Genomic DNA, 27479 nt, shown 5'->3' with positions numbered 1-27479 from the left:
TTTTTGTAGTACTCAATTTACTTAAAGTCCATCACTGATGGACCTTAAATAAGTGTGATGTTATGCAAATTAAAAGTGATTTAATTATGATTAATATTAAGAGTGATTTAATTATGATTAAGATTAAGAGTGATTTAATTATGATTAAGAGTGAGGACCTTAATTAAGAGTGATGATATGCAAATTCATATCATCACTCTAGCATCAAAGTATTGTGCGTTAAATTTAACAAAACTGTTTATTTATGCTCTCGGATTGTTATAATTGTAATAAAATGCCATATCTCACTAATAATACCAACTACCGTCTCAAAATGTCATATGCTTTCCTAGGTAAAGGGTTTTTTTTTTTTTTTTTTGACAAACGACATTTTGGTTCAACTGTGTTGATATGTAATTAAGTTATTTATTTATTTATTTTTAAAAGCATAAAAATAATTCATCGTTAAAAAAATAATTGAATAATAAGTGTTTACCATCCAAAATTTTCTTCTCTGTATAATCAGCTTTCTCGTAATAATTTTTTAAAATTTCCATTTTTAATATTTACATTTTCTTTAACCTCTTACCCGTTGTACCTGTACGTCATATAGGTGTCGAAATATCATTTCTCAAATTACAAATTGAAATTACTATTACTCAAGACTCGATAATTCTCTATAAAAATGGCGCATAATCCACAAACACTTCAAATTCTATGAATCTTAAATGAATAACGAAGACAGAATTCTCAAAATGGAAGGTGCAATCTAATTTTTTTTTAAATGCAAAACTGGTAAGACGTTAAATGAAAATGCTTCTTTTAATAAATAGCGCTATTGGCAGATCTAACGAGGCTGTAAAATTCTCCCAGATTTTCTTCTGGCAGAATTTTACAGCCAGAAGAATTTGTTTAAATTTTAACAAACCATAAAGAGTTGTCTCCCCAAAACTTTCTCGTATACTCTCTAATAAATGCGCTATCTCCCTCACACCACCTAAAATTGTGGACCACGGGTTAAAGCCGAGAATATCTTACATAGCATTGGTGAACAACAGTTACGATATATAGATCTTTGACGTGGATTTAGCACTTTTACTGAATCTATTGTGTGATCTTTGGAGATTAATCCAAAATGGAATTTAATCATTCGGGAATGTGGTTAATAGTGCCCAAAAATTGATATTATCTTTCAGACGTATTTTTTCCCAACTGATTAAAACCAAAATTTGACGTAGAATTAGAAATGAACACAGAATATTCACAAAATCGCATGCCAAATTTGATACCTTTAAATCATTCCATTTTGGGCTATCGCATTTACATACTTGTGAAAGCGCAGACAGACAGAAAGTCTAATCCTTGACTGATTTGGTTCCAAATTGATAAGAATCTACACCTTAGATCTGTGTTCCCAAATTTTATCTATCTAGCGCTTCTTGTTTTATAAATGTCATGTTCATTTATATTCAGCAAGTGGGATGGACAAACTTTTTCTAAATGAATTTCGTTCAAAATTCCACATAAATCTACAAATTTGGTGTAAAGACCTTGTACCAAATTTCATTCGTCTAGCTCAAAGCGCTGTGGAGTTAACGTGTTCATGAAGAGACAGACAATTCCGAAGCTGTGTTTTTTGAGACTTACGAAAGTCTGAAACGTGGATATTTGTCAAAATCATGAGCTCGAATTTTTTTGAAGATCAGAATAGCTTCTCTTTAGTTCACATAAACAAAAGCAAAAATGATTTGATTATCATATTTATATAATCACTATAAACTATAGTCTACAAAACATTTTATTAAAAAATTAAAACATTTTTGTTAAGCTGTGTATAAACTATGCATGTTTTGAGAGAATGTTGATTCACAAGATGTCACCAGATTTAAAGTACAACTCATCTTTAATAAAATTGAACAAAAAATAAGCTTAAGATACATTGAAACATGCATTACTTCATTTTCAAAGTCATAAATCAAGAATTACTTTTATGGCTGTAGAGTTTATTTCATTGTATTGTGGCGAATTAGCACGAGCGAAGATAGAACCCGGGACCTTGTGGTTCGCAGCCGAGTAACATGACCACAATACAAAAGCAATTGCCCAGGTAGCGTAGCTGTTAACTGGCTTAAAAGCTTTCACCACAGTATCAAGTTGATTCATTTTGATTTTACTGCATATGCATTGTAAATATCTAAAATACACATTTTTTAGATATAACATAAAATATAGAGGTTTGTGATATCGTAGTAATTATAGTATATATGTTCTCGAATCAAAAACAAATTAAAATGACTCTTAGAAATAAACTCTGTTGTTATAAAAGCAACGTATTCTTCATTTCTTCTATTTTTATTCATTGTTTATTATATACTGATAGGTAGCAATAACTGTCAAATTTTATTCAAGTAATTTTCATGAAACGTCGTATTTTGCTGAATTCGGAATAATAATGGCGTCTGGATTATTGCATAAAACAAGAATCGAAAATGGCTGACCACTCGAAATGATAAAGCATGGAAAGCTGCAAGTTATAACATTAATACTGCGGATAATGCAATGTAGTCTTCTAAAGGATTCAAGGCTATAGAATTAAATTAAAAAGGAAACCGTTTTAACTGCATAATCACAATACAATAAATATTAGTTAGATGTAGTTACGACAGAGGAATTACCTATCAAGGCAATCGGAATAAGTCTACAGGACCTGGTCACAACAAATAGCAATTCGGGCTCTGTGACCAAAACATAACAATCTAACGGGCAAAACAATAATAACATAAGAATCTATAACAGCGTAATAACATAACCATCTAACAATCCCTATTACAAGAAACAGATGCCCCGACCTTTCAGATGGAGTACGATGCACCATCAATCATGGGGCCGTTGATCAGACAATCAAACCGCTTTTATTAAGGAAGCGAGAACCTGCTTGCTTATGCAATAGCTTCTCATTCCCATATTTGATGTGCCTTTCGTAGATGAATATAGATGTTTAATGAAGCCGCCTTAGTATATTCAAAATCTTATTTTTTTTATTATTATTGTTGTTGTTATTCCATGAAATGACGAAAATCAGCAATAACTGAAACAACAATTATATCAACAGTTGTGCTTAGAAATCAGTTCTTTATTGCATAATACTTCCAACTGCTGCTATTTAAAAGTAAAATTTGCTGAAATATGCTAAATACTTTAAAAATTTTAAGATAATATTTATATTATTATAAAATATAAAAATAAATAATATATATTTTTTTCAAGAGATAATCATACAATACCACAATCAACTACTCAGTAAGCTTTGTGACACACTGAGAAATCATAACGACCGTACGTCACATAGCCGGCATTATCGAATCCTAATATCATCACCGGCCACGGTACAGCCTCTTCCGCGGAAGGCACATCTCGTCATCGGTAGGACTTCACACCCTTACTGTACCCTCTAGAATGGCGAAGGCCAACTACTATACCGGTACCTTCTCCTCCCTATATATAAGATGCCCCCCGGCGGGTATAATGATACAGTGTATAAATAATCAGTCATCACTGATTCTAGGACTATATGTAAATATCAGGTAAAATGAATATCATCAGTATCGTATATCAAGATTACAAAAACATTTTATTGATACAAAACTTTATTTGCATCTGTTCTAAAATTGTAGCCGCAAGTTGCTAGAGGCTCTAACAGTAACAAAAGTGTCTTTCCTTTTTTTTTAAAGTGATTTTTTTTAAACCTAAGATATTTTGATGTAACAACGACAATATATGTCTGTAATGATGTGCAGCAAATGTGTGAGAATGTAACATAATTATTAATATTTTGCCGCCAAAAATAATGCCGTAGACTCCCAGTTATCCGGTTCGTGACTATTCAGCTTCCATACTATCCGGCCTAGTGTTCTTTTATCGTAATTAAATGAGAAAGGCAAGGTATCTATTAAGTCAGCTATTAAAGACTTTTCAAAACCTAAAAACTGTACATTTTGACTCTTATCTTAGGGTTACCTTTTCATATCTGTATAATCATTTATCAGTGAAAAATAAAATCAGTTTGAGTCAACTTTCTTAAGAACTAGGCCTATGATTTGTCTTAACATTTTGTTTATGTTTCCTGCATTTAAGTTGGGCATTACAGAATTTATGTTAAATGTGAACAAATAATATCCTTTAACATACATTTTCTCCAATAAATTCTTGAACCTAGCAGTGCAGTATATTAACATATATAAGCTACCGTCAGAGCCTTCTATTTTAATTTGACACGTTAGTGGCAACTGCTTCATGATTCAGCGGGCTTCTACTTGGCTTGATATAAATGGAGGGCTTATACTCAATAAGAAGTGAGAAAATGCGTATTACATTAATGGGTTTGGTATAAAAACTATGTCTTCTGGCATTGGTGGGCAAAAATATGAACTCCGGCCTATCCGGCTAGTCCTTCCGCCGCATCATGCCAGATACTCGGGAGTGTACTGTAATTTTAAATGCAAACGAATAGATTTTCAATTAAAAGAAGTTTTCATCATCTATATTTTATTCTGCTTCGTTTAATTTATTAACTGGATTTCGAAATTTTAAAAACCTTCGTTTTGAAACCAAATTCATTTAATAATAATCTTCTGTGGTAAAGCTGCGTGTCATTTCGAATTCGTAACGATTTAGAGGTAAATAAAATAAAACGAAAACGCACACAAATTTCACAAACTTTACTAATGACACAACGGAGCAGACGAAAAATCTCTTATGAAATTCCGTTGCAAGTGAAAAAAAAAAAAAAAAAACTAACAAAAAAACAAACAAAAAAATATGTCAGTCTAATTCATCTAGAGAATACCTGGGTAATTTCCATTTCTCCATTTTCGCTTTTAAATAAATTATTGAGCCAGCGTCCTGGCATAGGAATAGCGCGTCTTCCCCGTGTTCTGGGCGTCCTGGGTTCGAGTCCCGGTACGGGCATGGTTGTTCTTCCTCCGTTCTATCTGTGAGATGGGTGAATGTGCCCCCCTGTATAAAGGGGCTTGTGCAAGCGAATGAGATGTGTGAGTAGCTAAGACGTACTCTTGGCCCTAGTTGGCGCTACTAAAACAAGAGACGCTCCCTTGGCTTAAAATCGCTGTCTTCGTCAGCGAGCTTGTGTATGGCAAGTGCCATTATAAACAACAACAACAACAACAAATAAATTATTGAAATATAATTTTCATATTAATTCTTTTATCAATTTTTATTTTAAAAAAATGAAAGAAGAAATTTTGCTAATATAAATAACAACTGTTTAGATAATAAAAACTATTGAAAAGGCCCTATATTTTGTTGTCATTAATTCTATAGTATTGACTTGTAATGTTTATGGTAGAGTGAATAGAGTTAATAAAAGGAAACGAAATAATAACTTTAATTTATTATTAGATCAAGGTTCAGAATTTTCCACTCCTTAACTCTTATTCATTTCAGCCCGTGTGAAAGAACTAGTTTCGTTGCAGCAGTTTACAGAATTCGTTGATGCATGAAGAACTGTTCAAGGTCATTTAAGAAGTAAAGCTCCCCAACAAGACCTCAGAAGTAAAGAAACAGAAGGGGGGGGGGGGAGAGAAGGCTTATCTGTCTGTGAGATGCAGGTGGTTGCGTTTTGTTTAGGATTGAAGCCGGCGTATCTTTAAATCGTGGTGACAGATGTGCAGAAAAATTTATTTGGATTAGTTGATAGAAGTTTTATTTTCGAATCAAATAAAAGAATTCTAAAATTCCGAATTTCGCCATTTAGTAAAAATATTAAAAATAAAAATGACTTTTATAAGTAAAAACAAAAATGTTATGGAATACATCAGACTGCAGTGAATGTGTCTATATTAAAAGATTAACATTTTATCTAGAAGATGGTGTTCTATTTTTCTTTTCAAGTGGTTGTTAGAAAATAAATTTTATTATGTATTTTCATTAGTTTGTTGTGGACAAAAGAATTTTTAATCAGTGGAATGTTGTAATCAGAAACATCTTATAAGATTTCAGTACCAATGAATGAATTAAAAAAATTTCAAGCTCTAAATGGTACATAGGCAGGTTTTTAAATTGGCTGTAATTACTATCCTTTCAAATATAGTTAATTGTTTATTATGGTTAAATATTTCTATTATAAAGGTGGCAATAGTAATTTTCCGATAGGGAAGGACGTCAATGGTCTCATTTTTTTAGAGAAATTCAAAAACTTTACTTTATTGTACATTCTTCGTAAGGAAAAAATCTTGACAATATTTCTTAATCATAGCCATTAAATAAAATATCTAATGTACCAATTTCGCGAATTTTTACTTCAAATGAAAGCTTATGGTTTTTAGAAACGGCATCAAGGATCGTCTGCTCCTTACACTTCCATTTTTCGAGAGATATCACAATACAAAAATTTGACAACGGTTTTAGCCTCAAAAATTATATAGATCCTGCCACTTTGAAAGTAGAGATAAACTATCAAAATGTTCTACCATTATTAAGCAATTATAATTTTGAATAGCATCTTCTTCTGTTTTTATAATATATATTTCATCAAAATTGATCAACATGACTATATTAATATTAATAAGATTAATTTAGTCATGTCAAACAACTTCAAGGAACAATATCTTATCTCGACAAAAGTATAATAAAAGTATATTTACAATAATACTAGTAAAAACTACACAGCAATGATAGAATTTTCTAATCGGTTAATTATTCTTCAATGTGGCGAAATTGTCAGGTTAGCACTGTAAATTGGCGAAATCGGTCTAGTTGCAGAGGCTGAGGACCTTGTCAAAGTTTTATTCTGCGATATCTCTTGAAATGTAGAGGAAGGGGTAGACGACTTTTAATGACGTATTGAAGAATCATGAGCTTTCATATGAAATAAAAATCTTCCAAATCGGTATAACGATTTTGGATAAGAACTTAATTGCGGTTTTTTTTTTTTTTTTTTTTTTTTCCCACGGGCAATGTACCTTGAGGTAGTGATTTTTCATTTTCTCACAAAAATGGTGAGTGAAAGAGGGCGAATAACCATTGCAGACATATGTAGTGGACATAATTTATATGAAACTAAAATTGACAAAATTGGATTAGTAGTTGGGACTGGGTGGCCAATTCATTGACGTTCTTTATTATTTTTAAGTATATAGATAGCATAATCTATACTTATAATAAAGCTCAATGTGTGTGTGTGTGTGTGTGTGTGTGTGTGTGTGTGTGTGTGTGTGTGTGTGTGTGTGTGTGTGTGTGTGTGTTGGCGCTCTACAGGCCAGGTCATTTGACATACAGCTATCAAATTTGGTACATGTATACCTTAGAGGTCGGGAATGTGCACCTGGGGTCCCTTTTTTTGAAATTTTAATTATTAATTAAAAACTAACTTTCCCGCCAAAAAAATCTTCCATTTTCCCCACCGCCAACCTTTTCGCTAAAACAAATCTTCCATTTCCCCCACCGCCAAATGAGTAAGGTTTCCGTTTCTTTTTTCTCCCAACAGTAATGAGGCTAGGGTTAATATTTTTCGGCGGATTGTTTTAAACGACTCTGTTTATTTTCTTAATGTTTTATGCATTTAAAATTAAACATTGTTAATTAATCCATGTTTCAGATTCATTCTGAAGTACTTTTGAATTAAAATAACACAGAATAAAGGAAATTAAAAATGTATAATCTGCCTAGCGTTACCCCAACTGGCGTAGAAAAATTCACGCATTTGTGTTACCTAACTGGCGAAGAAAATTCACGCATGCGCATTGTTCTGATTGTTGTCATGACAACCACTTTCAACGGATGATTTAAATTATTTTTAGGTTAGTTGCATGCTTTTGTAAGTAAATTGTATTTATGTTAGTTATATTTTTTTTTTGTATATGCTTATAGTTTTAAGTACATCGTTTTTTAAGTAGTTTTTTTAAACCTGTTTTCGACCGATTATTTTAAACGATTCATTTTATTTTCTTAGTGTTTGATGCATTTAAAATGAAACATTGTTAATGAATCGATCCATTCATGATGAATCTGAGAAAATTTTGTTGACAAATTCTTGAGATATTACATAAATTAAGAAAGATATTCTTTAGTGCCCATAAAGTTTAAACGCTCAGTGACTCTATTATCAGTAATCCTATTATTAAAAAAATGCTTTGTTTCAGTAAAAAATATTATTATATTAATTGCAGATTAATCATTTACACTTTAATTTAAAGCATAAATTCTACGAGGGGTAACAGAAAATGAGAGAGATACATATCACGTTATGACTGAAGGCCTTTATAATATAATGAGTGAATTATATGACTATCAAAATTTGAAGTTTTAAAATATTTTGCTGAAGAATCTATTAAAGTTGGAATTGCATAAAATATTTAATTATTAAAATTTTAACGAACATTAAGATTGGCGAACCGGCTGGTCGCCAAAGGCGGCTAGTATCAAATAAAATGTACCGGCAGATATTGGACACAAATTTTCAGATTATTATTTAAATCTTATATTAAAATAAAATGACTGCCAAAACAAGTGAAAATAATTAATAACTTCTTATTAAAAACTATTGAGCAATATTTTAAGCCAAATGAATTAAACTTTCGCTAATTAAATGAACGTCATATAAAATGAAGTCAATCAAATCAATTATTAAAGAACTTTTCTAATCAAATCTGGATTGTGTGCCAAAGTATAATGCCTCGATTATAGATATTAATCTAACATTTTTGAAGCAGTTAATAAATATTTTAAATAAAATTACTACAAAATAAAATTTTGAGTATTCATTTGGCTATCTAGTAATTAAGTATTAAATTCTCTTAAATAAAAGTATTTATCCAAATATTTCTTCTGGTATTTTTTTTTATCTAAGAGTTTGCATTTTCAATTTTTCAAACTAAAACTACTGTATGCGCTTTTAAAAATAAATTTAAAGCGAATAATATGATGAAATATTCACGTGCAGCAAAATGCGTGCTATTTTAATCTTTTTTTAAAAATCTATTTTAACCACAAATATTAAACGGTACTTACGTATTAACGCCACCACAGCTACAGATTTGGCGTTTTTTGCGCTAATGCGCCAATAAAGAGCAATCCTGTTGTTCACACACAACACTAAAAAACCGCCAAATCTGTAGCTGCAGTGGCGTTAATACGTAAGTACCATATAAACCAACGGAAGAGGTCTTCCCAAAATTTTTTCGCATACTGTTTAAAAAACTTTTCATGCTTAACCTGACATTGGCTTACAATAGTTACGAAATATTAACTTTTGGCGTGAATTGAGCACTTTTTCGTGTCATCCGTGGTATGCAGTTAATAGTATTCGAAAATCAAATTTGTGTTTTAGATAAGTTTTTCTCAACTGATTGGAACAAAAATTTGGCACAAAACTAGACTTGCAATCACAAATTTCCTCATCAAATTTTATATTTTGCAATCACAAATTTCCTTATCAAATTTTATATTATGAATCAATTGTGATATATTTAAGTTATTGCGTTTTAGAATTAATCGCGTCTTTGAAATTACAGACCGACGTATAGTCAAGCCTTTGTTGGATTTCGCTCAAAATTTGACAGGAGTCTACATTATAGATGTTTAATCTATGCGCCAAATTTTATCTATCTAGCTCTCTTCGTTTTGTAATTATCGTATTAACTTACATTCGAACTGCCGTACAAACAGACTTCCTTTGAACAGATTTTACTCAAAATTTGATAAAATTTGCAAATTTGGAGTAAAGACCGTATACCAAATCCCATCCGTATAGCTCAAAGTGTTTTTGAGTTATTTTTGTCACAAACAGATAGACATTTTCCAAAAAAATATAAGTTCGAACTTAGGAAAGTCTAAAACGTAGAGTTGCGTCAAAATCTCATATTTGAATTTTTTGACAATTACTTTCTCTATACTACGAGTACGAAGAAGTAAAAACTTTTTCCATAAGTTTGACGCGCGTTGAAAAGTAGCATGTTTCTTTTTTTTTCCTTGTGAGTTTGAGTTCAGTAAAAATTTAATCAGGGAAAACAAATCGAAAAGCGCCCATGTATTCGCTGCATTATCCTAACATCCAGTCTTGTATAATAATAATACAATAATTTTCGCCGGCGTCCAGGTCTAGGGATTCCCCGTGATCTGGATGTCCAGAGTTCGAGTCCCGTTTCAGGCATGGTTATTCTTCCCCCTGTGTTCTCTCTGTAAGATGTGTGAAAGAGACCCCCTATAAAAAGGGGTTGTGCTAGCGATTATGTGAATGTCATCTTCATACGAGCTAGAAGTCAGACTTCTGCCCTCAGTTGCTCAGGGGCCTTTACCTTCAGAAGCTACTGCACAAACTCGGCTTAAATTGCTGACTTTGTCAAGTGCATAATTAACAACAACAATAACTTTCTCCTAAAAATTCCACTGTCAAGTGATCAAAATAGTCGATGAAAACAACAATCTGTACAAAATTTCATTCATCGTGTTGATTTCATATCCGATCAACCAAACACAATTGGTAAAATACACCTGATTCACTTTTCACCATGTCAATTATTCTAGTACAAATTACGATTTGAATGAACAACTAATGAGTCAAATATCGAATAATCTGTCTATTTAACGTCGCAGAAATCCTTCATTTTTATTTCTTAGTCTATCGATTAAAAACATTGGCTTAAAATACAACACCTGATTTACTTGCCACCATGTCGGTTATTCTAAAAAATATAGTGCAAATTATAATATGAATGAACAAACAGCAACTGAATTAAATGCATAACATTCTGTCGATTTAACGTGTCTGTGTTGCCTATATGTAGGTTATTTTGCCAAATGTAGAACTAATTACTGATTGAATGAACTGCAACTGAATTCCGACATTCTGCCTACATAACAACGGCAAATCCATAGCATTGATTTCTTAGCCGAGCGATTACATACATAGCGATTACATATTATAATCAGGGAAATCTCTCCAATTTTAAAAGTTTACTATATTACTTCAAGATGGGATAGGAACTTAAAGATGTGCCACAAAACATCACAACGACGCTCACAATGAATTGATTCACTTTCCGAAAGTAGCAAAAGATGTTTGGTCTACATACTATGTAGAAACCACAGGAGCCATAAATAATTCGCCATCGGGGGGGGGGATTCAGATCAGAGTTCTGTTTCCCCCAAGGAGTGAGATATGCCTCTCGTTGCAACTAATCTAATAGAAAATAAAAATGTAGTTTTGTCTACTGAAAGATGTTTAATTAAAAATATACGTTCGCAATGGCAGGAAGTGAGGTGCTTCTTGTATAACGGCTCACAACAATCTCTCATGAGTCAGAAGTGGTTGCAACTGAAAAGTGAAATGATAAATCTATCTATTTCTTGCATTAATAATGCCTCGCTGGCAGCAGTCGCAGAGTTATGGCAACTATGGCTAATAAAAATAAGAGTTTCGAAAGAAATATTTAGATGTTACCGGTATAAAAAATAACGGATTTAATACCAAATTAGATGATCAATACGCATGAACAGATTCTAGAATCAACTGACGTTGCGACTTCTAATTTTAATATTCCGGGCAAAATAGATATTTTAATTGGTGCAGCATACTTTTATGACATATTAAAGCAGGAAAAATTAAATGCTAAAAATGAGAATCTTATGTTACCGGACTCTATTTGGATATGTTGTAGAAGATGGCGTTTCGAGTTCAGATAAATTAAATTCTAATTATTACAGTTTAATATGTGGGACAAAAGTATTAAATTCGAACTTGAGAAAATTTCGGAAGACTGAGAAAATAGATAACGACTTACCTAGAAGTAAAGAGAATGCTATATGTAAAGAACATTAGGAGAAAGGCAGAGTCGGCCATGGCCTGGGTGCAAGAAGCCATTTGGGGTCCTACATTTTTTGCAAAGTAAAAAAAAAAAAAAAAAATACAAATACAAATACGAACACATATTAATATTGCATGTTTGTTTAATGCGTGATTTTGTTTTTGCTATTAATTACTTAAGAAAAATTACAATTTTTTTCAATTTTTTTTCGATGCTTAGTATAGCAAGAGCATTTAAGCGTTCTGCACACATGATTGAGCGAAGATAATTCTTTGTTAATTTAAATTTACTGATAGAGCGCTCAGGATTTATAATAGTAATTGCCCGTGTAAAGAAAGTTTTAACACAGTTTACACATTTAGAAATAAATCATTATAATTATTAATTAGTAAATATTACAATATGTGTTGGGTGTTATTTACATCTATTTTGTTCAAAATCAAATTCCGTAGCTAAACAATTATTTCGATTAGGTTTTCATCTACATCATTATTATAAAACGTTACTAAGTTTTTGGATCAATTTTGTAATTCATTTTTTATACAGCTTTTATATCAGTGATTAATTTGAAATACTTTTAAATCTATCTTCTATCTGTACAATAACAGTATCAGTTACTGAGTTAAAAAAAATAGCATTTAAATTCCTCAACTGGGTTTTCTATAATTTCATTTCCTGCTGTTTCGAAATATAATTTTTTCTCTTTTTCGAATTCGTTTTTTTTTTTTTTTTTTTTTTTTAATGTTCTGAAAAATTCAAATTACGTGCTATAGCTTTTTTTCGTCTAAAAATGAGTTAAATTTTGTTCTTAAATTTTGGATTTCAGTTTTTAATTTTATTGACTAAATTAAAAACCAAGTCGGGAACAACTGTTTTTATTTGAAATAGTTTATTGATACTGCTAATTTTGGACAATATTGTATTGAATCCAATAGAATTTTAACTTCGAGTATCGCTGTATTATTGTTATTTGTATCAATAAATTCTAGGGCATTACAAGTTTTTTTCAAACTGTATATATACTGCTTTAACCCTGTTTTGGCTTCCCAACGAATGTCGCATAATGGTTTAAGAGTAATTTTTAAATGCTTTTGTAGAATTTCCCATCTTTTTGTAGATGCAGAAAATAAACAATATAGACGTTGCAATATCCAAAAAATTACAATATATGCTGCTGGAAGCGGCATCACAAATCAATAAAGTAAAAGAGTGTCATAGACAAGCATGTAAATTACATGAGGGTTTACAGCAATTATCCGATAATGTACACCATTATATTTCCCTTTCATATTGCTACCATTGTAGTATGCCTATCCACTACAACCTGTAGTATCTAAATCGAAATCACTTAATATTTCCAATAGAGCTTTTGCTAGTCCCTCTCCAGTCACGTCAGTTACTTCAATAAACCCTATAAATGACTCATTTATACTTAATCTTTTCTCTTCAAAATTTACATACCAAATAAAGACTGAAGTTTGTATTTTATGGGAAATATCAGAAATAGAATCCATTTGGATACTGCAATGCCTGGCTTTTTTTGTATCATCTTTAACTTTGTTAAGAACTTCATTTTCTAATGCAGGAATAATTTGTTCTTATGATGTATGCGCTAATTCATGCATAATTTTTTTTTGAATTTTTTTATTCTGTTTCTATGATTTATTAGCACAGAGTCCTATTTACTTAATAATTCGATTAAACTTTTTAGTGCCGTTACTAACCTGTTAACAAAAAAAAAAAAAGGAGCAGATTGAACATCACAGAATGGGGAGATTTGAGATTACCTCTTACAAAACTGAAGCCAAATATTGATTTGCTGTCAATTCATCAAGTACATCCGTCTCATTAAAAGTATGACTATTTTTTATTGTTGATTTACATTTGAGAGTTCATTGTTGCTTTTTTTTTGTCAGTTGTTGATAGTTTGTAATAATAAATGTTTATAATTTTGTATAACCACAAGTATTATTTTAATAAATAGGACACAAGAAAATGTGTTATTTTTTTTTCTTCTTAACACCCCCAATTTAGGGTGATATTTTTTAGAGTTTTGGGAATACAGTAGAAATGTAGCAGCAGGGGGTCTACCGAAAATAGTAAAACTTTGACAGTGGTCCACGAGAAAAAAAAGTTTGGGAACCTCTGGTGTAGATGTTTCATTTTCTCTGGAAAATAATGTACAACAAAAACAAAATACCAAGCCTTGCGTTTTTGAAAAAAATCAATCAGTTGCGAAGCTGCATTTCACCATTTGACACTTTTTAAAAAAAGTAATAAATAGTGGAAAATGGTCTACCTTCAGCAATCTTAGCAAAAACTCTTTTGTGCTGTACAGGTCTGTTTTTAACACAAAACATTTTAAACTTATCAGTTATAATGTTTGGTCATAAACCTAAATCACTTATATGCACTTTATCACATTTAATAGTGTCATTTTCTGATTCAATAATATCTGTATAAACGTATGGTTCTTCAAAGATTTTCACTGTTTCTACATTTTTATTGCAAGATTGTGTAGTTTGTGCGGAACTTTTTGAAACCAGTTGAAACTTGAATTATAACTTCTGAAGTCGAAGCAATTTCATTGCCAGAATTACTTCGCATACAAGAAAGCTGATGTACTCATTACTTTTTGAAATTGAGTTTTGACACTCAGAGGGATATTTCTTTGGCCTAGACATGATTAGTTCTAACAATATTAAATATTTTATGGTATGAATTATCAAAGTAATATTTGCAGTTTAACTTAGTAGGTGAGGTAAATGACCGTACATTATGTTTATAATATGTTGCACGCTTACACTAAACTGCAATATATCTGTAAACTTTGTATATTTCAAAACCCAGTTAAATTTCTTTCCTTCTTCTTTCCATCCCGTTAATACCATTCAAAACATTATTTTAGTTCTTGATCATTTTGGGGGCTCCTAAATCCCGGGCTTCGGTGCATAGTATCCGCCGCACCCTCCAGATGTCCGGCCCTAGAGAGAGGAGAGAGGAAAATGTGGCGATGCCATTTAAAGAGCATTGATCATGTCTAGGGAATTCAAGGAATATTGTTCTAAAACGATTCGAATTGCTGTGGACTCATCTGTCTAGAGACCAAAAATATCTAAACTTGTATTCTGACTTTCTGAATGAGTATGAGAAGTTAGGGCACATAAGCGAGATACAAGAAGAAAGCGTTGAAGCTGAAGTGGCATATTATATACCTCATCATGGCATCTATAGGCCTCAAAAAAGCACAACTAAACTACGTACTGTGTTTAATGCATGCTCCTTGACTACTGGTGGAAAATCGCTCAACTCAATTCAGCATAACGGCGGAGTGATTCAAGATGATCTATTTACATTGTTAGTTAGATTCAGAAAGCATATATTTGTATTTACTGCAGATATTCATCAGATGTACCGTATGATTAATATAGATGAGAGTCAAAGAAATTTATTAAAGAATGGAGTTAATGAAACCGTTATCAATTAAATGCTGTTACCTACAGAAACGGTTAGTGTTCTGTATCTGGCCATGAGAGCACTCAAACAAATTTCCATTGATGAGGGAAAAAAACTTTCCTAGTACTACATCAGTCCTGTGTTATGATTTTTATATGGAAGACGTTTTAAGCGGAATGAGTACATTAGAAGTGGTAAAAACATTGCAACATCAACTTGTTGATTTTCTAAAAACCGCCCAGATGTCATTACACAAGTGGTGTGGGAATACTTCTGAGCTTATCCCAACCAAGGAGAAAGAGTATGAATTATCATCTACGGATTAAATTAAGAATTTAGAATTGCCTGGAAGACTAAAACTAACTGCTTTACCTTTAAGGTAGATGTAGAGCAAAATGCTCTTCCTACCAAAAGGTCGGTCTTACGCATTGTCGCCTGACTTTTCGATCCACTTTCTCAGAGAGAATTTCACCCAAAATTTGAGAGGAATCTACAAATTTGGTGTAAAGACTATATATCAAACTTCATCCATCTAGCTCAAAGTGTTTCTTAATTTGTGTTCACAGACAGACATAATTCCAAAAATGTATTTTTCGAACTCGGATGCTTTAGATAGCATTGGCTTATAGTAGTCACGAAATATTAACCTTAGGCATGAATTTAGCATTTTTACTAAATCTATCATGTGATCCTTGGCGAATTTTCTGGCGATTAATCCCTGGCATGTGGTTGATGGTATCGAAAAATTGAATTTTTTTTAGACACATTTTCCCCAACCGATTGAAATAAAAATTTGACACTAAATTACTCTTGTTGTCAAAAAATGCCATATCAAAATTCATATATTCAGGCTACTACGTTTATATGTTTTCTGAAAGTCCGACTGATAGACTGATGGTCACATTTCTGTTGGATTTAGCTCAAAATCTGATAAGTGTCTAAACTACAGGTATTAAATCTGTGCATCGAATCTTATTTATTTAGCTCCTTTTGCATTTTGTTAACTTATATTCGAACAGTCGGACAGAGAGACTTTCCCTGGTATAAGGACCCTCTAAACAATTTGGTATAAAGACCCTATACTAATTTTCAACCGTCCAGCTCAAAGCGCCTTTAAGTTATCTTTGTCACAGACAGACGGACATTTTCCAAAAAAAATGTGTTTTTCGGACTCAACGAGGTTTAAAACATTTAGATTCGTCCATATCTTAAGTTCAAATTATTTGGTGATTACAGTACTTTCTTTGTATTTCGTATAAGAGAAAGTAAAAATTAATAATGATATCCTCTGAAGATTTAGCATTTAATAACCAATCAAATTTGCCTTCACCTTTTCTTTAACTACTCATCCGATATTGACAATATGAAGAAAGCTACAGAATATATCCATAAATCTAGTTAAAAAACAGAGAGAGATCCTGTGTATGATATTAATGCATTCAAAAGTCACTGAAGAAAAATGAGAAGCAAATTTAATTACAATCATCCATCATGATAAAACTTTAAAATGGAAGTTGTGTATTTCTTAATTTTTTTTTTCTAATTGCAAAAAACGTTGAAAATGAATAACATCATGGACAGATGAAAACATCTTTTAATTTTCGATTTATCATCAACTTGAGTTGAGCAATGACAAGAGGTAAAATCATTAGTTCGATGTCTGCTTCTTTCTACGCATAAATATTGCGCTCAATTTTAATTTATTTTAAATATCCGCTCAAAATAAATTAAAATGAACTCAACTTGTAGCCACAGTCATATGAATAACGCATATGCCATCTAATGTCTAACCTGATTTCGATGGTCAAAGTTCAACGTCACTCTGACTTATATTGAATAGCGATAATGCAAGTTTTTTCTCTTGCGAGATGTAAAACAGATTCAGAATGAAATGGAGATAGTGTATTTTTTAGATAGTTTTTAGATGTGTTACGCACATTCCAACTCTTAAAGAAAATTTATATTGAATAGTCTGCAAGTGACTACTTGTTCATTATTTGCAAGGCCGGATTAAGCGCCCTAGTGGCTCATAGGCAATGCGGGACTCATAGACCATGCAATGCATAGACTCTAGGGGTCGTCTTCCCTTCCAAACTTTCAAAACTAGATATTATTTTTATCGGTTTTAATTTAATATTTAGATAAGTAATTTTACGCGTCTAATTTTGAGAAAGTAAAATAATTGCAGATCACTTTCTAAAAAAAATGGTTTCAGAAATTCACAATAGAAATTTCAGGACATTTAAAAGGAATTTTTTTCTAAGTAGTTAAAAAAATGATAAAATTGTCTCAACACAATATAAATAATATATAATAATAATAAGATCGGACAATTTTTTTAAAATTATAAAACACCATATTTTTTTTTAAAATTGTAAAATAACTTAGTGTAAAACTTGGTAATTAATTATTAATGTCACGAGAGTAATGCTAAATAATTAAAAAAATACTTGATTTTAATTTGAATAATTTCGATAGCACGACTGTTATAATTGAAAGTAAATGTCTAGTTCGGCCCTTGTACGATCCCCATCCTGTAAGAGTCTTAATTAAGGATCTTGCAATAAGTCTTAATTAAGTATTTGAATGGCATGCGTTGTTATCTTCGTTATGCTGTTGTCTCATTTACTTAGCAAATGGTTTTGTCTGTCTGAAGTATATGTGGAGTTATTAGTTAATGGATTTTTAATGACAGATTTATTTCTGAAAACCAAAGCTAAATGTAATAAAACCTTGTTAAAAATATAACTTCGTGAAAAGAATGATATCGTATATTACCTTGCTAATATAAAAACATATTTTATTGAATGTCATATATATTCTATGACATTAGAGAACGCTGAAAGGAAGAATATATATTACAGCAACGATAATCAAATAACTGATAATTCGATACTTTTTGTGGTAATAATTTCAAGAATGAAGCGAATATGCACCTCAATTAATTCATTTTAAATTGATCTTTAGTCTTTCACTCAAAAGTTTTTAAAAGTTTGAAGAGTATAAATGTATTGATAAATGGGAGCACCAGAATATTGTAATAGATAAAAAAAAAAGAAAAAATAGACAGTGTACCAGTTTCAGACAAATGTCGCATTTTTTACAATGCGTTAACATCTCATTCTTAACAATAGTATACTAGATTCTTTATGTGACGAGATTACTTTCTTTACAATATGCATTTATTAGCATCTGGTTCTTACATTTTTTTCTTCTTATGGCTTATTACATTATTCGTATTTTGTAAATATAGCATAGCCTTGTTTCGCTACGGAAAAGAATCTACTAGACTTTGTTATATAAAATATTCGTCCGATATTTATAAAGAATCTATGTTAAAGAAATGCCAGTATATTCAAATCTTTTTTAAAACAACAACTTTTTATCCTTCAATTTCGTCTTCTTATTATATGAGATTATTGTTGTTATCAATAACAATGAACAGTTAAAGAAAGAACTGGATTATATATTTTATCATTTTAATGCAATGATGTCAAAGTTGTGAAAGTGATGAATTATTTGAACCTTTAATTTCAATGAGATTGCGAAGCTCTAGTGCGACCTTAATTCGAACAATAATACAATAGATTCTGTTTTTAATAAATTAAATTGCTCATTGCCATACCATAAATTTTTGTACAGAAAGTTTTCAATTTTTTAAAAATTGATTAATTTGAAGAATTTGTTATTTATTTAGCAAAGAGACGCTCATGACGTCACATTGGAAGCTAAACAACTTACAAATAAACAAATATTACAAAATAATGACTTTCTGTGGCGTCACGTATGATGATTGGTTGCTTGATGCTTTTCTAGAAAACTGATTGGTTTACATGAAAGAAGCTTTCTCGGAAGTCCGAAAGAAATTGTGTTTTATCCTCGGCAATAAAAGTGTACGTTGGTGAAAGAGGAAATTCATATTCGACCGGTTGATTTGCTTTGTTTGAATTTGAGTAAACGCAAGTATGCCGCCTATACCAAGTGGAAAAGCTGTGAAAAAAGCTGGAAAGGCTCAAAAAGCCGTACGTAGTGGTGATAAGCGCAAAAAGAAAAAGAAGAGGAAGGAAAGTTTCAGTATTTACATCTATAAAGTTTTGAAACAAGTGCATCCCGATACAGGTATTTCCAGCAAAGCTATGTCCATCATGAACAGCTTTGTAAATGATATTTTCGAGCGTATTGCTGCTGAATCGTCTAGATTGGCCCAATACAACAAGCGTTCTACTATTACTAGCAGAGAAATCCAAACTGCTGTGCGTTTGCTTTTGCCTGGAGAGCTTGCGAAACACGCCGTTTCCGAGGGCACCAAAGCCGTCACCAAATACACAAGCTCCAAGTAATATCATAATTAAACCGGGTCGAATATTTGTGCACGTTCATCGTAACCAACTTCAAGAATGTTTTTTTTTAATTCCAATTTTTTTTTTTTCTCTGACTGGACATCTTTAAATTTAATGTGCCTGGTACATGAACTTGGACTGAACTGTGCCAAAGAAAGGCTCGTCTGTGAATACCAGTTGCTGCACTGTGAAATCTTTAGGCTGTTTTTCTTTGTGAATATTCAATAAATTTTAATATTCTTTTGGCAAACGTATCGACTACAGTTGTTAAATTGCAGCGTGGCAGGACTTTGTGCGTCATAAAATTTCTCATAACTTCATTTTCTTTTAAATTTTTTTTTTTAAACTTTCAGTTCAAGGAATATGTTGCTATATTTCCTCAATTGAACTACACTGTCATCTATGAAAATTCATTCCATATTCACTTTGTTAGGAAATAAAAGCTATTGATGCTAATCTGTGTTCACTTTACTTTCCTTGGTATACTTGTTACTATTTTTCTTAAAATTTAAATAGATTTTATTTGTTAATATGCTGAAAACTTCTCTAATGTCATTTTGCTAATGATAATCCAGAGACAAACAATAATTACTATAATCGAGGGAGGGGGTATTCTAGAAAATTTAAGAGGTTTTTTTTTTTTCCCTCTTGTATTGTGTTAATATATATAAATCATATACCGATAATTTAGCGATTATGACCTTGTAGTTCGCATATACACTAATCTTGTTGGGAGATATTTTGATATTAGTTAAATACTTATGCAAATTGTCAATTCCTTATCAATGGTCAAAATTAAGTTTAGCGTATTGTTAAGTCAACTATTTCTGTTGAACTTGGATTCTTATTAGCATGCTCTTTATTCAGTTTTGAGGTCAAATTCGAGTGCAGTGTTCAATATTCCCGTCACTTCCTTATAAAAATTATTGGGTGGTAAGTGGAATTGCGTGAGGAGAAATCATTAAATTTTTATGATACTGTTATCTATAAATATGTTTATTGTCGTTGATTTTGTTGAGAAATGAAATTAAAAAGTATTGCATATTTTGAATATCTGGTGCTTCTGACAAATAATATTACCAAACAGAAAGGATTCTTCTGTATATTGCAGAGCTTTATTTCTGTGTTGTAAAGCATTGATGCAGTTGCATTTCTGGTTTTTTACTATATTTTGTTCGATAAGAGGCTGTTTTATTGGCGTAATTGCAGATAAATAAAGATAGATGCTCTATTTTGATGCTGGAATGGTTTTCGTGACGAAAAGAAAGTGTTTAAGCGTATTGGCATATGTTTGCATTCTAATTATTAAATAGAACAAAGCTGGAAATTTAACTTGCAGACATCCAAATTTATTTTAAATGTGTATCATTCCATGCTATCCAAGTTGACAGCTGATCTTGAAATTGGTGAACTTTTACTGTAAAATTTGGATATTCGGATTTCTTTTCCCTTTGTCTTGTGATTTTCTTTTTTTTTTTGAAGACTCTATGTTTAGATGTTCTACATATTAAGCCCCAATTATACTAAAATTAAGAATTTGATTGTAATAAGTTTTTAATAGTTTGCAAGTATCGTTTCTTTAAAAATTAAATTCAAAGCGTAATACATTTAAAAGTTTCCAGCCTTCATCTTGATGCTTCTGGAACAGAAGTTATTTTTATATATTGGAGGCATTATTCTGCCAAAAAAAAAAAAAAAATACTGGAATATCTATTTTGAAGTCTTAAATGATTGTAAACATTTTAAATGCCTTGTTCTGTGAAATATATTTTTAAATACAAATTATCCAAAGGTTTAAATTAATATTTGTTATCAAAGTGTAAATTTTATATGGAGATTTTTTAGGAAGTGCAACTTAATCATAAGTGATTTCCCATTTTAAGTGTTTCTGTATGACAGCCGACATCTGCCATTTTGCTAATTAATGATTCAAAGTCTAATACTAGTATTCATCTTTTGTAACTTAATTTTGAAAAAGTCATATTTGCCATATTGTATAGATGGAGATAGTATGTTGACTTTTTTTCAAGATAAATTACAACTTTTATATAAAATACTTTTCTTTATTTTAGATTATGGTATAACCAAGGCTGGTATTGTTAATTTGAAACACTGCTTCCTTTTTTTTTTTTTTTTTTAAAGTTTTGATATAAAATTCTATGAAATATTACTGATTAATCGCAGATTAACGTATAATGGATAAGAGCGTTCGACATGCAGAGCTCTTAACATTGTGGCCAATGTAATTTAGCATTATTATACAAATATTATTGTATTGATATTTGTTGAGAGCTACCTATAAACATATTTTCAATCATAGTAATTTGTTATATATTGCTGAAAATAATAAAAAGCTGAATTTTCTAATAAAATGTTATTGAATGCTTGAAACAATTGGGTAATAATTCTTAAATTTTGCCAACTTCAAGCCATTATCTCTTCATTAAATAACAAATGCTTAGGTGGAGGGATAAACAAATTCTATTTTTTTTTTTTTTTTCCTTTCCTACATCAATGACGTGCATATAATTATCGGGCTACATTAATTGTGCCTTGCGCATTTATTTTTTTAAAAAGTAAAAGAACAATTGCATTCAAAACAAGTAAATCGGAGACATATTTATATTGTCTTTAATATTGTGTTTTAAGTTATGAAATTAAAATTAAATCACATGAGAAGATCAAAAAATAAAGATTTTTTTATAGATTTGGAATTGCAAATAACATATTCGTAAGTGTGGAGCATGCAAATTAATTTTTTCAACTTGAAAACAAAAGTAATGCATTCCAAGTTAAGAATATTTATTATACATATCCACTATATTTCAAGCTAAGCTTTAACAAAGGTTTTGAGAAATGTTGAATTTAAGAGCCTGAAAATGATTATTGGTTTCTAATATTTTAAGTACTATAATATAATCAAAATTGTGCAGAATAATTGTTTATTATTTCAGAAGGGTCTTTTAAATCCTAAAAATGAAACTGTCATTTAGACTTTCTTCATTTTCTATTTTCCATGATGGGAATTTCAATAATTGGTGGGATTATTTACAGTTATAGTTTGATTATTGATTCTGAATCCTGGCTTAATTTTGTTTCTTAAATGCATGAAAAACATGCTTATTGGGAGGTGGGTGTGGGATAAGCATCCTGAAAATAATTATTATTATGATTCAATTTGAAGTTTTTCACATGAGTAATAAGATATGTTTGATTAAAGGTTGGATTAAACTATGAAAGAACCCTTGGGTAATGTAAATTTCGGAGGGGTTCCTTTCCTCGACCATAGTTCCAAAACTACAAATTTTTTATTGATTTGAATTTAATATTTTTTTAAGTAGCAAATAGTAGGACAAAAATTTTAATTATACGTCGCCATCAGTAGAGTTGGTTATAATATCTCTTGTATAAAAATGAAATTAAAAGCAAAATAATAATGATCGTTTAATTACACAAATACAAACTTCACGCATATTGTTGACTTTAAAATCTGTCAATCAACTGACTATAGAAAATCTTATGGTCTAATCTTACTTTAGATTTTTTTTTGTTTAAAATTTAAATTTATGATTGAAATTTTAAATATATTTATATTTTTATTCTGAAATATAAATATATTTTAAAATTTAAATGTTATTTATATGGCTTTTATAAACCAAATCAAAGCACAAAAGTTTATTATTCTAGAATACCTGAAAAAGAGAGAAAAAAATCAGTACCTTCCAAAATTACGGGGCCACTAGGTAATTATTGCCTATTTGATTATCTGGACCTGGTTTGATTCGGCCAGATATCTATAAGATGATGAATTATAAACTATTATTACTGGAAGCTTATAATATCATTTCTGATTTAGTATATTTTTACTAATGGTTCTTAATATTTTTTCTTTCTTTCATAAATTTGAACCTTATTTAACCCTTTCTAGGGTCATAGGAAGTATGCTTCCCACCAAATTCATCAATCTTTGTATGGAATTATGTAGTTTTGCATAAGTTCTGACAAATATTTCAATCAGACGGAAACTTGGATGCCTCATTTTCTTATCTCGCACAAAATGGTGTATCTTGATTTGTCACTTAATTATTAATTAATGAATCAAAAGAAATTTATCTAACAAGCTAAATGAGTCGCTTTTCTTAAGCCAATTACAATCCTAAAAATATTTTAATACATAATGACTAGAAAAAATAACCCTTTAAAAGGTTAATATTACTACTAATATTTCTAACTTATTTATATTGCATTTCTTTTTCTTCTGATATTCTTTATTTCTATACTTGCATACCATAGTTTGGTCTACATATTCCAAGCATTTTGTTTCATTGACTTTGAAAATATGCTCATTTCTAGTGATAAACAAGGAGACTATTACAAAAGAAAGGAAAAAAAGGATTGATTATTGAAAATTGTTGGAAGAGAATCTTGAAAACTTAAATCATTTTACCGCATTCAGTCCTGAATAGTTGATTTTGCAACATTATATCATTATATTTTGATACTTATAGAAAATTATTAATAAAAAAAATTAATTTTAGAAAATTGCTACAAAGAAAATTACCTGTGGATTTACATTTTATTAATGATACAGTTTACAATTAATGTTAATTAATTCTTGTTAGAAATTAAATTTGTTTCAATGAAATTAGTACATGCTTATATGGAAAAGAACAGCACAAATTTAGTTTTGTATTTATTCCAAAGCTTTCGAGAAAATGAAAAATAATGCATTCGTGAAATAGATGACACTCAGTTATATTAATTATATATAATCTCCATTATAATATTTTTTTTCTACAGAGGAAGTCAATAAATTTGTATATTTATTATTTATATATTAGTATATAAATAATAAAAAAATGTTATGAATCATAAAGGTACAGAAGGAAACAAGCATGCTGTTATTTTTCTAACATTTGAATCATATACACAACTTATACTGAAATAAGATACAATGTTAAAAAAAAAAAAATGACAGCTAAATCATATGAAAGATCTGTTATTATATTTTCATTCACTCTCACATAGAAATAAACATGCATAAATAGTTATGTATTTAAAACTAATATTTATGTTATTTTTTTTTTTTTACTGTTCAGCTGAGATGTTTCACACTTATTGCCAAAGTAGAATATGCAGGAAATACGTTTTTTCTCCTAATTCTTTTTTAATGAACATTCAAAACAATGAATAATTTTATAATTCAGTATATTTAAAAAGTTGTAATGAATTCATATACAGGTATCTAATTTATTAATCACACTGAAAAGTATGTGACATTTTAATTATTTGTAAGCTGTAAATTAAAAAATAAATCTTAAAATAATCCACAGTTTTCACCAAAAAAAATTATTTTTTGAAATATATAGAAATGCATTAAAGTGGAGAAAACCATTTAGGTTTCTTACAGTATCGCATTCAAAGTTATTTTGTTTTTAGTCAACAGTTATCAGAATTACAACTGTACAAATTAAAAATTTTGTAAAAACAAGGAAGATGTCAAAAAGATTCTCAGTTCTATTTAATGAGAGTCTCTTAGCTGAATTAAAAAGAAAATTTATAGTTCCGTAAAAAATAACGATAAATGAAGGATTAATTGACTATATAAGGAATTCAGTTTATTATGTTTGATAAGCTTTATTAAAAAGTAGAAGTCAAGAGTAATTTTGTTTGTTATTTTTGGCTACTAATATTCGAAAATGAGACTACTATAATATTGAGTTAAAATTAATTATGATCTTTTGCCTACTCAGTCGGAAAAAAAATTTTGTTCACCAGTTAGGTTGAAAGTCAAATTAAATCAGGACTACCTATTTACACTATTCGAAAATGCATTTGCTTTGTATCAGAAAGCATTAATTATACAGCCGTTTGATAAATTGGGATAGATTATCACTTTAAAAACATATTTTAATAATTATTTTTTAGACAGTATTGAATTATATAATAAAAATAGTTCTATCAACCATTGATGTAGTGAGAGTTGTAAAATTTCCGCTCCCCACGTTTAATTTGACTTAAAACGGAATTTAAAACTGTTTCATGGCCCTTAATGCGAAAAATCGATACTGCCTTTCCTCAAGTTGCTCCGCCATTACAGAGAAAGGCTTTCATTATTTTAGACATCCCCTTAGAGTTTTAAGTACATAATTAAATACACTCAATTTAAGACGATTTCTAAATGTATTGCACAATAGATGGCACCACTGCGCATACGTTTTTGTTTTAGAATAATTTACAAGCTTGTTTTTAATTGGCACTTTCTTACTTGAAAAAAATTTTTTTTATTCTTCTTTTGATTAGAATGTACACTTTTTGAAATTTCTTATTATTAAATTGAAATCATGTAAGCTTATTTTCGAATGATACATTAAATCTTTTCCTTGTAAAGATTAATTCTTTTTTTTTTTTTTCTTTTTATCAGAATAAATCGAATTCTGTCAGAATCCGGTTAACAAAAATAAAATCAAAACATGAAAAAAAAAAAAACCCGACCTATCACATGAATTATTTTTAACTGCTGGAATAGCATGGGGGTGTAGCTCAGTGGTAGAGCGTTCGCTTTGCATGTGAAAGGCCCCGGGTTCGATCCCCGGCACCTCCAGTAGCTTTCATTTTAAATATTTAACCTCATTCTAAGGTTTTACTAAACTCCTTGTTTGTTTTATTTTCTCTAATATGTACATGCATGGTTCTTAATATGGAAATATGATGATCAAAACTAATAATAATTTTTAATTATACGCTATACGCGGGTTAATTATACGCGGGTTTAATTATACGCTATATTTATCAATTACGCTATATTATCATTTTATGTAACTTAATCTTATTTGCATCTTAAACAAAATATTTTTAAATTTCACATTTTGATCTTCATATAATTCATACTATTTTAGAATCATCACACCATTCTGATCATTGTAACTACGCACTTTCCTATAATCTTTTGTCATCTCTCCTAAAATTTGAACTTTAATTTGAAACTAAAGTGATTAAACTTAAACAAATATAAAAGCTTTTTTGTTGAAATGAAATATGCTTTATAAAAAGTATGAATACTGAAAACAGAATCATAACCTTATGAGTTGTAAGTCTAGACGTCGATAAAAGTTAAAATATTTTTTTTTATTATTATTATTATTTATAAAAAAAATCAGAGGATTAATTTTTTTTCTTCTAATTTGTCATAAATTTCGGTTTGCTATGATAAAAAAAATTATTAAGTGATAAGAACCATAATATACTTTTATACATCCAATTATATTATAGGAAAGAACAACGATCAAATTCAGCAAAAATGAAATGCATTTAAAAAAAATGTTCTTCAATAATATATTTCATTGAACAACAATAAAACACATTCTTGCTCAGTATGATTAAATTATTTTTAAATTAATTAAAAATAGAAAAAAAATTGGAACTACAATTGAATTGGATCACTGATGTGACATTTTTAAAATTTTATAATGATGTAGAAATAATTTTTATGTGATATCTAATTGTAAAGTTAAGATAAAAATAAATTCGATTAATTTTTAATTAATAATTTTAATTAAAATTTCGAAATAAAAATCGTTTTGAGGTGCACATTTTCATCTTTCAGGATATGTCTGTGCTTTACAAGTCAAATCGTTTGACTTCAGTTTTCAGTTTTTCATTCCATAGAGAAAAAAAAGAATTTTTCTTCTCTGTGGAGTTACCAGACTTAGCGCATATATATTTTGGATGATGGAAATATGGACCTCGGAGACATTCATTTGAGATTTTAGTTAGAATTTTAAACAATAAAAACTCAGCAAAATGTTGTAGATTTTTTTCACCGTAATTTAGGAAATTATTGCATCATAGAACTTATTTTCACATCATCTAAAAATTCAGA

The 27479-nt window shown here is 29.9% G+C and overlaps 1 protein-coding gene and 1 non-coding gene across 2 annotated transcripts; both read left to right on the top strand.

The window, feature by feature from the left end:
• The first annotated feature begins 19156 nt into the window (after positions 1-19156).
• LOC129969497 (histone H2B-like) lies at positions 19157-20053 on the top strand. The gene has a single exon (XM_056084097.1). It carries the CDS (start codon positions 19223-19225, stop codon positions 19595-19597), a length of 375 nt encoding a protein of 124 aa, XP_055940072.1. The 5' UTR covers positions 19157-19222; the 3' UTR covers positions 19598-20053.
• A 6076-nt stretch (positions 20054-26129) lies between these two features.
• Trnaa-ugc (transfer RNA alanine (anticodon UGC)) lies at positions 26130-26201 on the top strand. Its single transcript has one exon. It is a non-coding gene; the product is annotated as a tRNA-Ala (tRNA).
• Positions 26202-27479: the final 1278 nt, after the last annotated feature.

Source organism: Argiope bruennichi, chromosome 5 (assembly GCF_947563725.1).
Source record: "Argiope bruennichi chromosome 5, qqArgBrue1.1, whole genome shotgun sequence".
In the NCBI taxonomy this organism is placed as follows: domain Eukaryota; kingdom Metazoa; phylum Arthropoda; class Arachnida; order Araneae; family Araneidae; genus Argiope; species Argiope bruennichi.
The sequence above is the reverse complement of the archived record's forward strand: the minus strand, read 5'-3'. Positions and strand labels throughout refer to the sequence as shown.